Source organism: Bubalus bubalis, chromosome X (assembly GCF_019923935.1).
Source record: "Bubalus bubalis isolate 160015118507 breed Murrah chromosome X, NDDB_SH_1, whole genome shotgun sequence".
Classification (NCBI taxonomy): domain Eukaryota; kingdom Metazoa; phylum Chordata; class Mammalia; order Artiodactyla; family Bovidae; genus Bubalus; species Bubalus bubalis.
In genome coordinates this window covers 133,165,153-133,177,278 of record NC_059181.1, presented here as the reverse complement: position 1 = coordinate 133,177,278, position 12,126 = coordinate 133,165,153, and the positions used below count along the sequence as shown (strand labels likewise).

General features: G+C 44.4%; 1 protein-coding gene across 1 annotated transcript; it reads left to right on the top strand.

Annotated features, from left to right (window-relative positions):
• The first annotated feature begins 2,554 nt into the window (after window positions 1-2,554).
• LOC123465378 (collagen alpha-1(III) chain-like) lies at window positions 2,555-11,875 on the top strand. The gene is made up of 5 exons (XM_045164357.1): window positions 2,555-2,605; window positions 8,818-9,042; window positions 9,115-10,227; window positions 10,291-10,552; window positions 11,790-11,875. Exons 1-5 carry the CDS (start codon window positions 2,555-2,557, stop codon window positions 11,873-11,875), a joined length of 1,737 nt encoding a protein of 578 aa, XP_045020292.1.
• Window positions 11,876-12,126: the final 251 nt, after the last annotated feature.

Here is a 12,126-nt window from a genome sequence, read left to right as displayed (position 1 = left end):
AGTACTGGAGTGGGGTGCCATTGCATTCTCCGTTTACTACTTTCAGTTCAGTTCAGTTCAGTCGCTCAGTCGTGTCCGACTCTTTGTGACCCCATGAATCACAGCACACCAGGCCTCCCTGTCCATCACCAACTCCCAGAGTTCACTCAGACTCACGTCCATCAAGTCGGTGATGCTATCCAGCCATCTCATCCTCTGTCATCCCCTTCTCCTCCTGCCCCCAATCCCTCCCAGCATCAGAGTCTTTTCCAATGAGTCAACTCTTCGCATGAGGTGGCCAAAGTACTGGAGTTTCAGCTTTAGCATCATTCCTTCCAAAGAACACCCAGGGCTGATCTCCTTTAGAATGGACTGGTTTACTACTTTAGATACCTCTTATAACTAGAATCAAGCAGTATTTGCCCTTCTGTACTGGTTTATTTCACTTAGAATAATTTCCTCAAGGTTCATTGATACTGCAGCATATGAAAGAATTTCCTTCCTTTTTAAGTATGAATAATGTTCCACTGTATTTATATACTACATTTTATTTGTTCATCTATCAATGGACATTTAGGTTGTTTCTACCTCTTGGCTATTGTGAATGCTGCTGCAATGAACATGAGAGTGAAAATATCTCTTGCAGATCAATGTTTTTGAATACCCAAAAGTGGGATTGCCAGATAACGTGGCAGTTCTGGTTTTAACTTTTTCAGGAAATTCCATACTGTTTTCCATAGCAGCTGCAACATTTTAAAGCCCCACCAACAGTGCATAAGCATTCCAATTCTTCACATTTTTACCAACATTCATTATTTCGGGGGTTTTGATGATGGCCATTCTAACAGGTGTGAGATGACAGCTCACTGAGCTTTTGATTTGCATTTTCCTGATGATTAGTGATGTGGAGCATCTTTTCATGTGTCTGTGGGCCATCTGTGTCCCCACTTTGGATAAATGTCTACTGAAGTTGTTTGCCCATTCTTTAATCAGATTATATGTTTTTTATGCCAAGTCATAGGAGTTCCCTATACATATGACTATTAATCCCTTTTCAACTAAATGGTTTGTAAATGTTTTCTCCCATTCCATAGGTTTGTTTTTCACTCCGTTGATTGTTTATTTTGATGTTCAGAAGTTTTTTTAGCTTGATATAGTCCCACTTGTTTATTTGTGCTTTTGGTGTTGTATCCAAGAAATCATTACCAAGACCAATGTCAGAAAGCTTTTCCCCTTTGCTTTCTTCTAGGAGTTTTACAGTTTCAGGTCTTACATTTAAGTCTTTAATTTATATCAAGTTGATTTTTTTGAAGGTCCAATTCCATTCTTTTCCATGTGGATACTAGTTTTCCCAGCACCATTTGTAAAGAAACTATCCTTTCCCCACTGTGGATTATTAGCATGCTTGTCAAAGATAATTTGACCCTATGTACATGGTTTTATTTTGGGGCCTTGTATGATGTTCCATTGGCCTATATATCTCTCTGCCAGTGCCAAACTATTTGAATACTGTAGCTTTGCAATATTTTTTGAAATCAGGAAGTGTGAGGCCTCCTGCTTTGTCTTTCTTTCTTGAGACTGACTTGGCTATTCAGGGTCTTTTGTGGTTTCATACATATTCTAGAATTATTTTTTGTATTCCTATAAAAACATCTTTGAGATTTGATGGGGATTGAACTGATGCTGTACATTAATTGGGTAGTATAGACATTTTGACAATATTAAATCTTCCGTCTCACAAGTGTAGATTATCTTTCCACTTATTTTTGTCTAATTTCTTTTATCAATGTTTTGTAGTTTTCAGTGTACAAGTCTTTTTCCACCTTAGTTAAGCTTATTCCTAAGTATTTTATTCTTTTTGATACTACTATAAATGAGATTATTTTCTTAACTTCCTTTTCTGATCATTTTTAGTATATCAGTCAGTGTACACAATTGTTCATCATTAGTGTATTGTTCATTGTTAAGAGTATCAGTGTACACAATGGATTTTTATGCTGACTTTCTAGGATGCAACTTTATCATATTCGTTTATTAGTTACAACATATTTGTAGAAACTTCAGGGATTTCTATACATATATGATCATATAACCTATGAACAGACACAAATATACTACTTTTATAATTTGGAAAATTGGAAATATTTATTTCCTAACTTCTCTGTCAAGACCTTTGAATACTATGTTGAAATCACAACAGCAGGCATCCTTACCTTGATTCTGATCTTAGAGGAAGTTTTTCACCATTTTTCACCATTGAGTATGATGTTAGCTATGGACTTTTCATATATAGCCTTTGCTATCTTAAGGAAATTATCTTCCATTCTTAGTTTGTTGAGTGTTTTTATCATGATAGGGTTTTGAAATCTGTCAATGCTCTTTCTGCATCTATGGAGATGACCATGTGATTTTTATGCTTTGTTCTGTTAATGTGGTATATCACCTTGATGGATGCTTTGTATTCTTTCATGAGATGGTCAGTCCGGTTCAGCCACAAGAGTGGGACACAAGAGGGGTACAGGAAAACAAAATGTATTATCTCAAAAGTCCTAGAGAGACAGAGTCACTGCATCCCATGAGGGAACTACACAGGGTGAGCACCAAGGGAGCAGGCTCCACCAAGAAGGTAGGAACGGAGAGAAAGAGCAAGAATCGATGGACAAGTGGCTTTATTGGAGGGGGGGTGGTGGGGAGCATGTCCTGAATGGAGTACGCAAGCAAAAGGCATGAGGTGATTTCATTGGTGTGTTTGAATGTCACAGTAAGGGGAGGAAAAGGGGGGGAAGTAGTGGCAGGAGTCAGCGTTATCACACTAGTGCACCTGGTCATCTGAACAGGGTGCAAACAGCCTGTTTGTGGGGATGTTGAAAAAGAAGGAAATAATGAAAAATTTACTCTAAAATTTATTTTTGTATGATTTTAAACCATCATTGCCATCACAGGGATAAATTCCAGTTGGTCAAGGTGCATGATCCTTTTAATGTACTATCGAATTCAGTTTACTAGCATTTTGTAGAGAATTTTTGCATCTATATTCATAAGGGATATTTTCCTGTGGAATTCTTTTCTTTTAGTTGCTTTTTTTTAATTTCTGGCTTTGGTATCAACTTACCAATGACTTCATAAAACAACTTTAGAAGTATTCCTTCTCCTTCAATTTTTGGATAAATTTGAGGAAAACTGGCATGAATTCTTTAAATGTTTGGTAAAAGTCATGAGTGAGGTCTTCTGGTCCTGGATTTTTCTTTGTTGGGAGATATTTGAATACTGATTCAATTGACTTATTACTTATAGGAATGTTCAATTTTTCTATTTCTTTATGATTCAGTCTTGGTAGATCATATCTTCCTAGGAAATTATTTATTTCTTCTAAACTGTCCAATTTGTTGGTGTATTTTAGTTTTTCTTCTATTGATTTCTAGTTTTCATTCTAATATAGTCAGAAAAGATACTCGGTGTGATTTCAATCTTCTTAAATTTCAAGAAAGATTTCTTATGTGATCTATCCTAGAGATATATTGTGTTTGAGAATGTGTATTCTGCTGTTGGGTAGATTGTTTTCCATGTTTGTCAGGTACACTTGGTCTTAAGTATTATTCAAGACCTGTGTTTCCTTATTGAACTTCTGTCTCGATATTCTGTTATTGAAAGTGGGATACTGAAATGCACTACTACTGTGTTGCTGTTTATTTCTCCCTTCAGTTCTTCTAATGATTGCTTCAAATATTTAGGTACTCTGATGTTGAGTGCATTTAAATTTGTAATTGTTATATCTTCCTGGGGAATTGACCCTTTTATATATAATGTCCTTTTCTGCTTATTGTGCGAGTTAGTGACTTGGAGTCTATTTTGTTTGATATAAATGTGGCCACCTCTGTTCTCTCCTGTTGCCATAATCAAGGAGCATCATTTTCCATTCTTTCACTTTCAAGTATCAGTTCGGTTCAGTTGCTCAGTCGTGGTCGACTCCTTGCAACCCCATGGACTACAGCATGCCAGGCTTCCCTGTCCATCACCAACTCCCAGAGCTTGCTCAGACTCATGTCAATCAAGTCAGTGATGCCATCCAACCATCTCATTCTATGTCATCCCCTTCTCCTGCCTTCAATCTTTCCCAGCATCAGGGTCTTTTCTAATGAGTCATTTCTTTGTATCAGATGGCCAAAGTATTAGAGCTTCAGATTCAGCATCAGTCCTTCTAATGAATATTCAGGACTGATTTCCTTTAGGATTGACTGGTTGGATCTCCTTGCAGTCCAAGAGACTCTCAAGAGTCTTCTCCAACACCACAGTTCAAAGGCATCAATTCTTTGGCACTCAGCTTTCTTTATGGTTCAACTCTCACATCCAAACACGACTACTGGAAAAAATATAGCTTTGACTAGATGAACCTTTGTTGGCAAAATAATGTCTCTGCTTTTTTTTTTAATTTAAATTTATTTATTTTAATTGGAGGTTAATTACTTTACAATATTGTATTGGTTTTGCCATACATCAACATGAATCCACCACGGGTAAACACATGCTCCCCATCCTGAACCCCCCTCCCTCCTCCCTCCCTGTACCATCCCTCTGGGTCATCCCAGTGCACCAGCCCCAAGCATCCAGTATCTGCATCGAACCTGGACTGGCGATTCATTTCTTATATGATATTATACATATTTCAATGCCATTCTCCCAAATCATCCCACCCTCTCCCTCTCCCACAGAGTCCAGAAGACTGTTCTATACATCTGTGTCTCTTTTGCTGTCTCGCATACAGGGTTATCATTACCATCTTTCTAAATTCCATATATATGCGTTAGTATACTGTATTGGTGGTTTTCTTTCTGGCTTACTTCACTCTGTATAATAATCTCCAATTTCACCCACCTCATTAGAACTGATTCAAATGTATGCTTTTTAATGGCTGAGTAATACTCCATTGTGTATATGTACCATTGCTTTCTTATCCATTCATCTGCTGATGGACATCTAGGTTGCTTCCATGTCCTGGCTATTATAAACAGTGCTGCGATGAACATTGGAGTACACATGTCTCTTTCAATTCTGGTTTCCTCCGTGTGTATGCCCAGCAGTGGGATTGCTGGGTCATAAGGCGGTTCTATTTCCAGTTTTTTAAGGAATCTCCACACTGTTCTCCATAGTGGCTGTACTAGTTTGCATTCCCACCAACAGTTTAAGAGGGTTCCCTTTTGTCCACACCCTCTCCAGCATTTATTCTTGTAGACTTTTTGATAGATGCCATTCTGACTGGTGTGAAATGGTACCTCATTGTGGTTTTGATTTGCATTTCTCTGATAATGAGTGATGTTGAGCATCTTTTCATGTGTTTGTTAGCCATCTTTATGTCTTCTTTGGAGAAATGTCTGTTTAGGTCTTTGGCCCATTTTTCGATTGGGTTGTTTATTTTTCTGGAATTGAGCTGCAGGTGTTGCTTGTATATTTTTGAGATTAGTTGTTTGTCAGTTGCTTCATTTGCTATTATTTTCTCCCATTCTGAAGGCTCTCTTTTCACCTTGCTTATAGTTTCCTTTGTTGTGCAGAAGCTTTTTATTTTAATTAGGTCACATTTGTTTATTTTAGCTTTTATTTCCAATATTCTAGATGATCCTGCTGTGATTTATGTCGGAGAGTGTTTTGCCTATGTTCTCCTCTAGAAGTTTTATAGTTTCTGGTCTTAGGTTTAGATCTTTAATCCATTTTGAGTTTATTTTGTGTATGGTGTTAGAAAGTGTTCTAGTTTCATTCTTTTAAAAGTGGTTGACAAGTTTTCCCAGCACCACTTGTTAAAGAAATTGTCTTTAATCCATTATATATTTTTGCCTCCTTTGTCAAAGATAAGGTGTCCACAGGTGCATGGATATGTCTCTGCTTTTTAATATGCTGTCTAGATTTGTCATAGCTTTTCTTCCAAGGAACAAGCATCTTTTAATTTCATGGCTGCAGTCACCATCTCCAGTGATTTTGGAGCCCAAGAAAATAAAGTCTCTCACTTTAAAATATGGGTATCCTTAAATGTGAAGTGTCTCTTTGTAGACAGCATAGAACTAGATTCTGTTTTCTATTCGTTCAGTCGCTCCATGGCTTTTGATTAGGGAGATTAATCTATTTACATTTAAAGTAATTATTAATAAGGAAGGATTTACTATCACTATTTACCATTGTCATGTTGTTAATTGTTTTCTGTTAGTCTTGCAGTTCCCTTGATAACTGGGTTGGGAAGATTCTCTGGAGGAAGGCGTGACAACCCACTCCAGTATTAGTAAGAATCCCATGGACAGAGGAGCCTGGCAGGCTACAGTCCATACAGTCACAAAGAGTCAAACATGACTGAAGTGACTGAGCATGCATGCACTTGTATATGCTAAATCACTCTTCTCTTGCTATTTTCAAAAGTCTTTCTCTGTCTTTGAATTTTAACAATTTAATTATATTGGTCTCAGGGTGTTCTGTTTTTAGGGTCCAGGGGTATTCTTGAATCTGGATGTCCAGTTCCTTCCCAAGCTTTGAGAGGTTTTGAACCAGTTTCTTGAAATAAGCTTTCTGCCCCTTTCTCTCTTTCTTCTCCTTCTGGAACTCATAAAATTTGATGTCTCATAAATCCTTTAGGCTTTCTTCACTCTTTCATTCTTTTTTTTTTCTTTTTTTTGCATTTCTGACTGGATAATTTTAAATGACTTGTCTTCAAGTTTACTGTTTCTTTCTCCTGCTTGATCAAGTCTGCTCCTGAATCCCTATTGTGATTTTTTTCAGTTAACTGCATTTTTTACCTCTAAAATTTCTGTTTCATTCTTCTTGTGTATTTTCTGAAATTCTTATTTGGTTCACACAATGTTTTCCTGAGCTCACTGTCTTCCTCATGATGATTACTTTTAATTCCTTGTCAGATAATTTAAATACCTTCATTTCTTTAGGGTCAGTTTCTGGAGACTTATATTGTTCCTTTGGACAATTATTCCCTATTTCTTTGTGTTCCTTGTAATTCTGTGTCAGTATTCATACATTTGAAAAAAACAGGTGAGAGCATTAACAGCCTCACGAGGGAGGCCAGAGGTCCCCAAGCTGGAGGAGGAAATAAACTGCAAGTGGCAGACTTTTTTTTTTCTTTTCTCTTCTGATCCTGTTTTGTCATGGCGATATCTGGTTTCTGCATGAATTTAACTTTATCTCAAATCTTGAGCTATGGATCTTAGAAAAAGCAAGAGAATTCCAGAAAAACATCTATTACTTCTTTATTCATTATGCCAAAGCCTTTGACTGTGTAGATCAGAACAAAGTGTGTAAAATTCTTCAAGAGACGGGAATACCAGACCACCTTACCTGCCTCCTGAGAAATCTGTATGCAGGCCAAGAAGCGACAATTAGAACCGGACATGGAACAACAGACTGGTTCCAAATTGGGATAAGAGTACATCAAGGCTGTATATATTGTCACCCTGCTTATTTAACTTATATGCAAAGTACATAGTGTGAAATGCCAGGCTGGATGAAGCACAAGCTAGAATCAAGATGGCCAGGAGAAATATCAATAACCTCAGATATGTAGATGACATCAACTTATGGCAGAAAGCAATGAAGAACTAAAAAGCCTCTTGGTGAAAGTGAAAGGGGAGAGTTTAAAAGCTGGCTGAAAACTCAACATTCATAAAATGAAGGTCATGGCATCCGGTCCCATCATTTCATGGCAAATAGATATGGAAACAATGGAAACAGTGACACACTTTATTTCCTTGGGTTCCAAAATTACTGCAGATGGTGACTGCATCCATGAAATTTAAAGACATTTGCTCCTTGGAAGAAAAGCTATGACCAACCTAGACAGCATATTAAAAAGCAGAAAAATTACTTTGTCAACAAAGTCCGTCTAGCCAAAGCTATGGTTTTTCCAATAGTCATGTACTGATGTGAGAGTTGGACTATAAAGAAAGCTGAGCACAGAAAAATTGATGCTTTTGAACTGTGGTGTTGGAGAAGACTCTTAGAGTCCCTTGGACTCCAAGGAGATCAAACCAGTCAATCCTAAAGGAAATCAGTCTTGAATATTCATTGGAAGGACTGATGCTGAAGCCGAAGCTCCAATACTTTGGCCACTTGATGTGAAGATCTGACTCACTGGAAAAGACCCTGATGCTGGGAAGGATTGAAGGTAGGAGGAGAAGGGGACGACAGAGGAAGAGATGGTTGGCATTACCAACTCGATGGACATGAATTTGAGCAAGCTCTAGGAGTTGGTGATGGACAGGGAAGACTGGTGTGCTACAGTTCCACTGAACAGACTGAGTGACTGAACTGAACTGAACTGAGCTAACCACTGCGTTTTTCTTATGGAAATGTTTTCTTAAGCTATGTTAATGAACGACCTATTTGCTTGGAAATCTGCCTTTCTTCAAGATTCAGGTCAATTGTTTTATGGCCAGGGATGACTCACCTTATGTCAATACTACCTCAATTTTCATGTTGTGGGTGAGGGGCCTGGTGCAACTCTCTTAAGTTTTGAGGCTTTTCCCTTCTCTAATTAGTAGCTTGCTAATAGGTATACTGCTGTTGCTAAGTCAGTTGTGTCCGACTCTCTGCGACCCCATAGACGGCAGCCCACCAGGCTCCCCAGTCCCTGGGATTCTCCAGGCAAGAACACTGGAGTGGATTGCCATTTCTTCTCCAATGCATGAAAGTGAAAAGTGAAAGTTAAGTCACTCAGTCGTGTCAGACTCTTAGCGACCACATGGACTGCAGCCTATCAGGCTCCGCCGTCCATGGAAATTTTCCAGGCAAGAGTACTGGAGTGGGTCGCCACTGCCTTCTCCAAATAGGTATATAACTCTTGATAAAAAGTAGCACGAGCACAAAGAGCCGGGCGTGCCAGGAGCGGGGTGTGGCCCGGGACTCGACGCGCTGCAGCGGGCGAGCGGGAAGACCCGGGGAGAGGGGGTCGGGAAGGCGCTCACCGGGGAGGGAAACCCGACCGATAGGCCGACCGACCGTCCCGCCCCGCCCGCGGCGAGGATGCCTGATCGCGCGCACACCCTCAGTCCACGAAGGTCACAGCGCGCCGCCGCCACCGCGTGGAGGAAGGAGGGGAGGAGGACAGTGGGCCCCCTCCTCCTCCCCACCCCACCCCACCCCCGCCGCGAGCCCGCCCGCCCCGGCGGCCCCGGGAGCCTGGCCGGGGACCCCCGGCCAGGCCACACCGGGGACGGCCGACGCGCCCTCGGCGTCAGTCCGTCCACCTGCCCCAGAGGGGCGGGGGATGCCCGGCGGCGAGGACACGGCGACCGGCCCGCGGGGGACAGACCGGGGACCCAACCCGCGCTCGGGCGAGCGCACCTGAGCGGGTGGGCGCGGCGGGGGGAAGATCACGAGAGCTCCCCCTCGTCCAGCACGCGACGGCGGCGGCGGACAGGCGGCGGCGAAACGGGCAGCGGATCGGGACCGCGGCGGGCCCGGGAAGCGAGACACACCAGGGCGCGGCCCCGGGGAGCGGCAGACGGCGAGCGGACTGAGGCGGACGGACAGACGGAGAAGGGCACCGACGGGGTGCGGCCACGCGAGGCCAACGCCACGGAACGGGCGGTGGAGGCGGGGTGGCCGCGCGCCACCGCGAGGGGCAGGGCTCAAGGCGACCCGTGGGCGGGGGAAACGCGAGTCAGCCGCCGGGGCCCACCGCGGGATCTCACCGCCAGAGGCCTCCCAGCACAGGGGCGGTCCCACGGCACGCCCGGGACGACGGACTGGCGCCCCCGACACCCTCACGGGGGCTCACGCCCACCGCCACCGACACACACCCGAGAGCCGCAGCCGGCCGGGGAGAACGCTCTCCCGCCGCGTACCGGCGTCCCCCATGGCCCTCACACGCGCAATCCTGCTGTGCCAGGCTCCCCGCCCTGCCCCCTTTCTCAGGGCTCCGAGGGCACTGCTCTGCCCGGGGAGGCCACCGGCGGACGGAGGCCCAGGGACGACACCCACGTGAGGCGAGGCCGGCTCGATCCCAGACAGGGGAAGGGAACGCTGACGGTCGCACGCGCGGGACGAGGAGGAAGGCCGGCAGCGGCGGGGACGGGCCGGAAAGCACGCACAGCGGGGGCCGTCCGGAGACCAGAGAACACCGGGACACGGCCTGGCCGCCAGGAAAACCAGCGCGGGATCCCAACGCCACTCACACAAGAGGGCGGTCCTGAGACGCCTGGGACGCCTGCCGGTCCAGGCCATCCCCAGAGCGGGCCCCCACGACCCGGCCCCGCCGCCAGGGTTGGCGTGCCATCCACCCATCTTTCCTCCGTCCATCCTCGACAGATCCGTCTTTCCACCTAGTCTGATCCCGAGGCTCAACATCCTGGGGACACGCTCTCGAGCGAGGCGGCCCAGACCGTGCCTGCACGCCGCCACCGGCTGTGCGATAGGCTCCTCCTCACCACGGCTGCGGGACTAGGGAAGCTGGGGACGACGGGACGTCGCGCCCCCCACCCCTTCCCCCTGGGCTCACACACGGCGCACACATGTCCCCACACTTGCAGGACGCCCGTCGGGGCCCAGCAGGACCCTCCCCCCAACTCTGGAGTGGTCATGTATGGATGTGAGAGTTGGACTGTGAAGAAAGCTGAGTGCCGAAGAATTGATTCTTTTGAACTGTGGTGTTGGAGAAGACTCTTGAGAGTCCCTTGGACTGCAAGGAGATCCAACCAGTCCATTCTGAAGGAGATCAGCCCTGGGATTTCTTTGGAGGGAATGATGCTAAAGCTGAAACTCCAGTACTTTGGCCACCTCATGCGAAGAGTTGACTCATTGGAAAAGACCCTGATGCTGGGAGGGATTGGGGGCAGGAGGAGAAGGGGACGACAGAGTAGATGGCTGGATGGCATCACCAACTCCATGCACATGAGTTTGGGTAAACTCCGGGAGCTGGTGATGGACAGGGAGGCCTGGCGTGCTGCGATTCATGGGGTCACAAAGAGTCGCACACGACTGAGTGACTGAACTGAACTGAAAAAGTAGCAATGGGACACTCTGTCCCCTTCTGATGTCTATGTCAAAAGCTTTCTCTATCTCTTTTATACTCTAATAAAACTTTGTTACACAAAAAGCTCTGAGTAGTTGAACCTTGTCCCTGGCCCTGGATTGAATTCCTCTCCTCCAGAGGCCACGAATCCTGGCGTCATTCACGGCTTGTAGCAGCAACCTTTCCCAGGTTTTATAGAGTGACTTTGTATAGAGCAAAATCATCAATCATCCTGACTGGAGATTTGGGGGGGGGGGGTCTCTCAAACTTTTCCTGTGGATGTGACACCTTCTGTGTGTAGATTCCTTATTAGAGGGATTTGCCACTTTGTTTTTCAGGAGCATGTTATCTCTTGATCCTTCTGGTGTCTCTCTGCTGTCACTTTGGACCATGGAACAGCAACACACCACACACTTCTCTCTCATTTTTTTTCCCCAGTGGCTCCCAGTTGGTAGAGTATGCTTAGTCCTATCTACATTGTTGGGTGAGACAAAAATTTGGCTCCTCATTCAGCTCTCCAAAAAGCCAGAATACTGTCCTCTTGTTCCACTCTTCTCTTTCCCTGCTAAGGGAAAGGTCACAACCTATGTTAATCTCTGTCTGATTTACCACAGGCCCTTTGGAGCAGTAGCAAGAGTCCAACTCTTTTTTGTTCTCAGTGCCCCAGGCTTACAGGTCCTGTTCATGTTTTGAGACAGGTGAGACATACCTGTCCTTCAGGTCACCCGTTTAAAAAAAACAGAATGTTCCATTCTTCTTTCCCACTGAAGCAGAAGCTATTAAGCTTTATTGACCTTTGTCTTCTGTACTGCAGGTTCTCTGGAGCAGCAACATGTTGCCCAGATTTTTTTAAAAGTCTCAGTGGCCTCCATGCATCTAAAGCATAATGGATTGCATTAGTGTTCCAAGAAGGTGAGACAGGAGCTATTACTTTAGGCAGTCCCCTGAAATGTCAAAATGTTGGACATATTATTTCTCTTTTCCTTCCCTGGGAGAAGACAGAAGCTGAAATTTTCTTCCCAATGAGATGGCACTGTGCCAGGGAAAGAGAGTATCATGAGGAGGTGACATGAATTTTCCTATTGACTTCAGTGTGGCCAGTTTCACACTCACCTGGGTTAAGAAGCCACTTAACCTTCTCAAAAAGGACA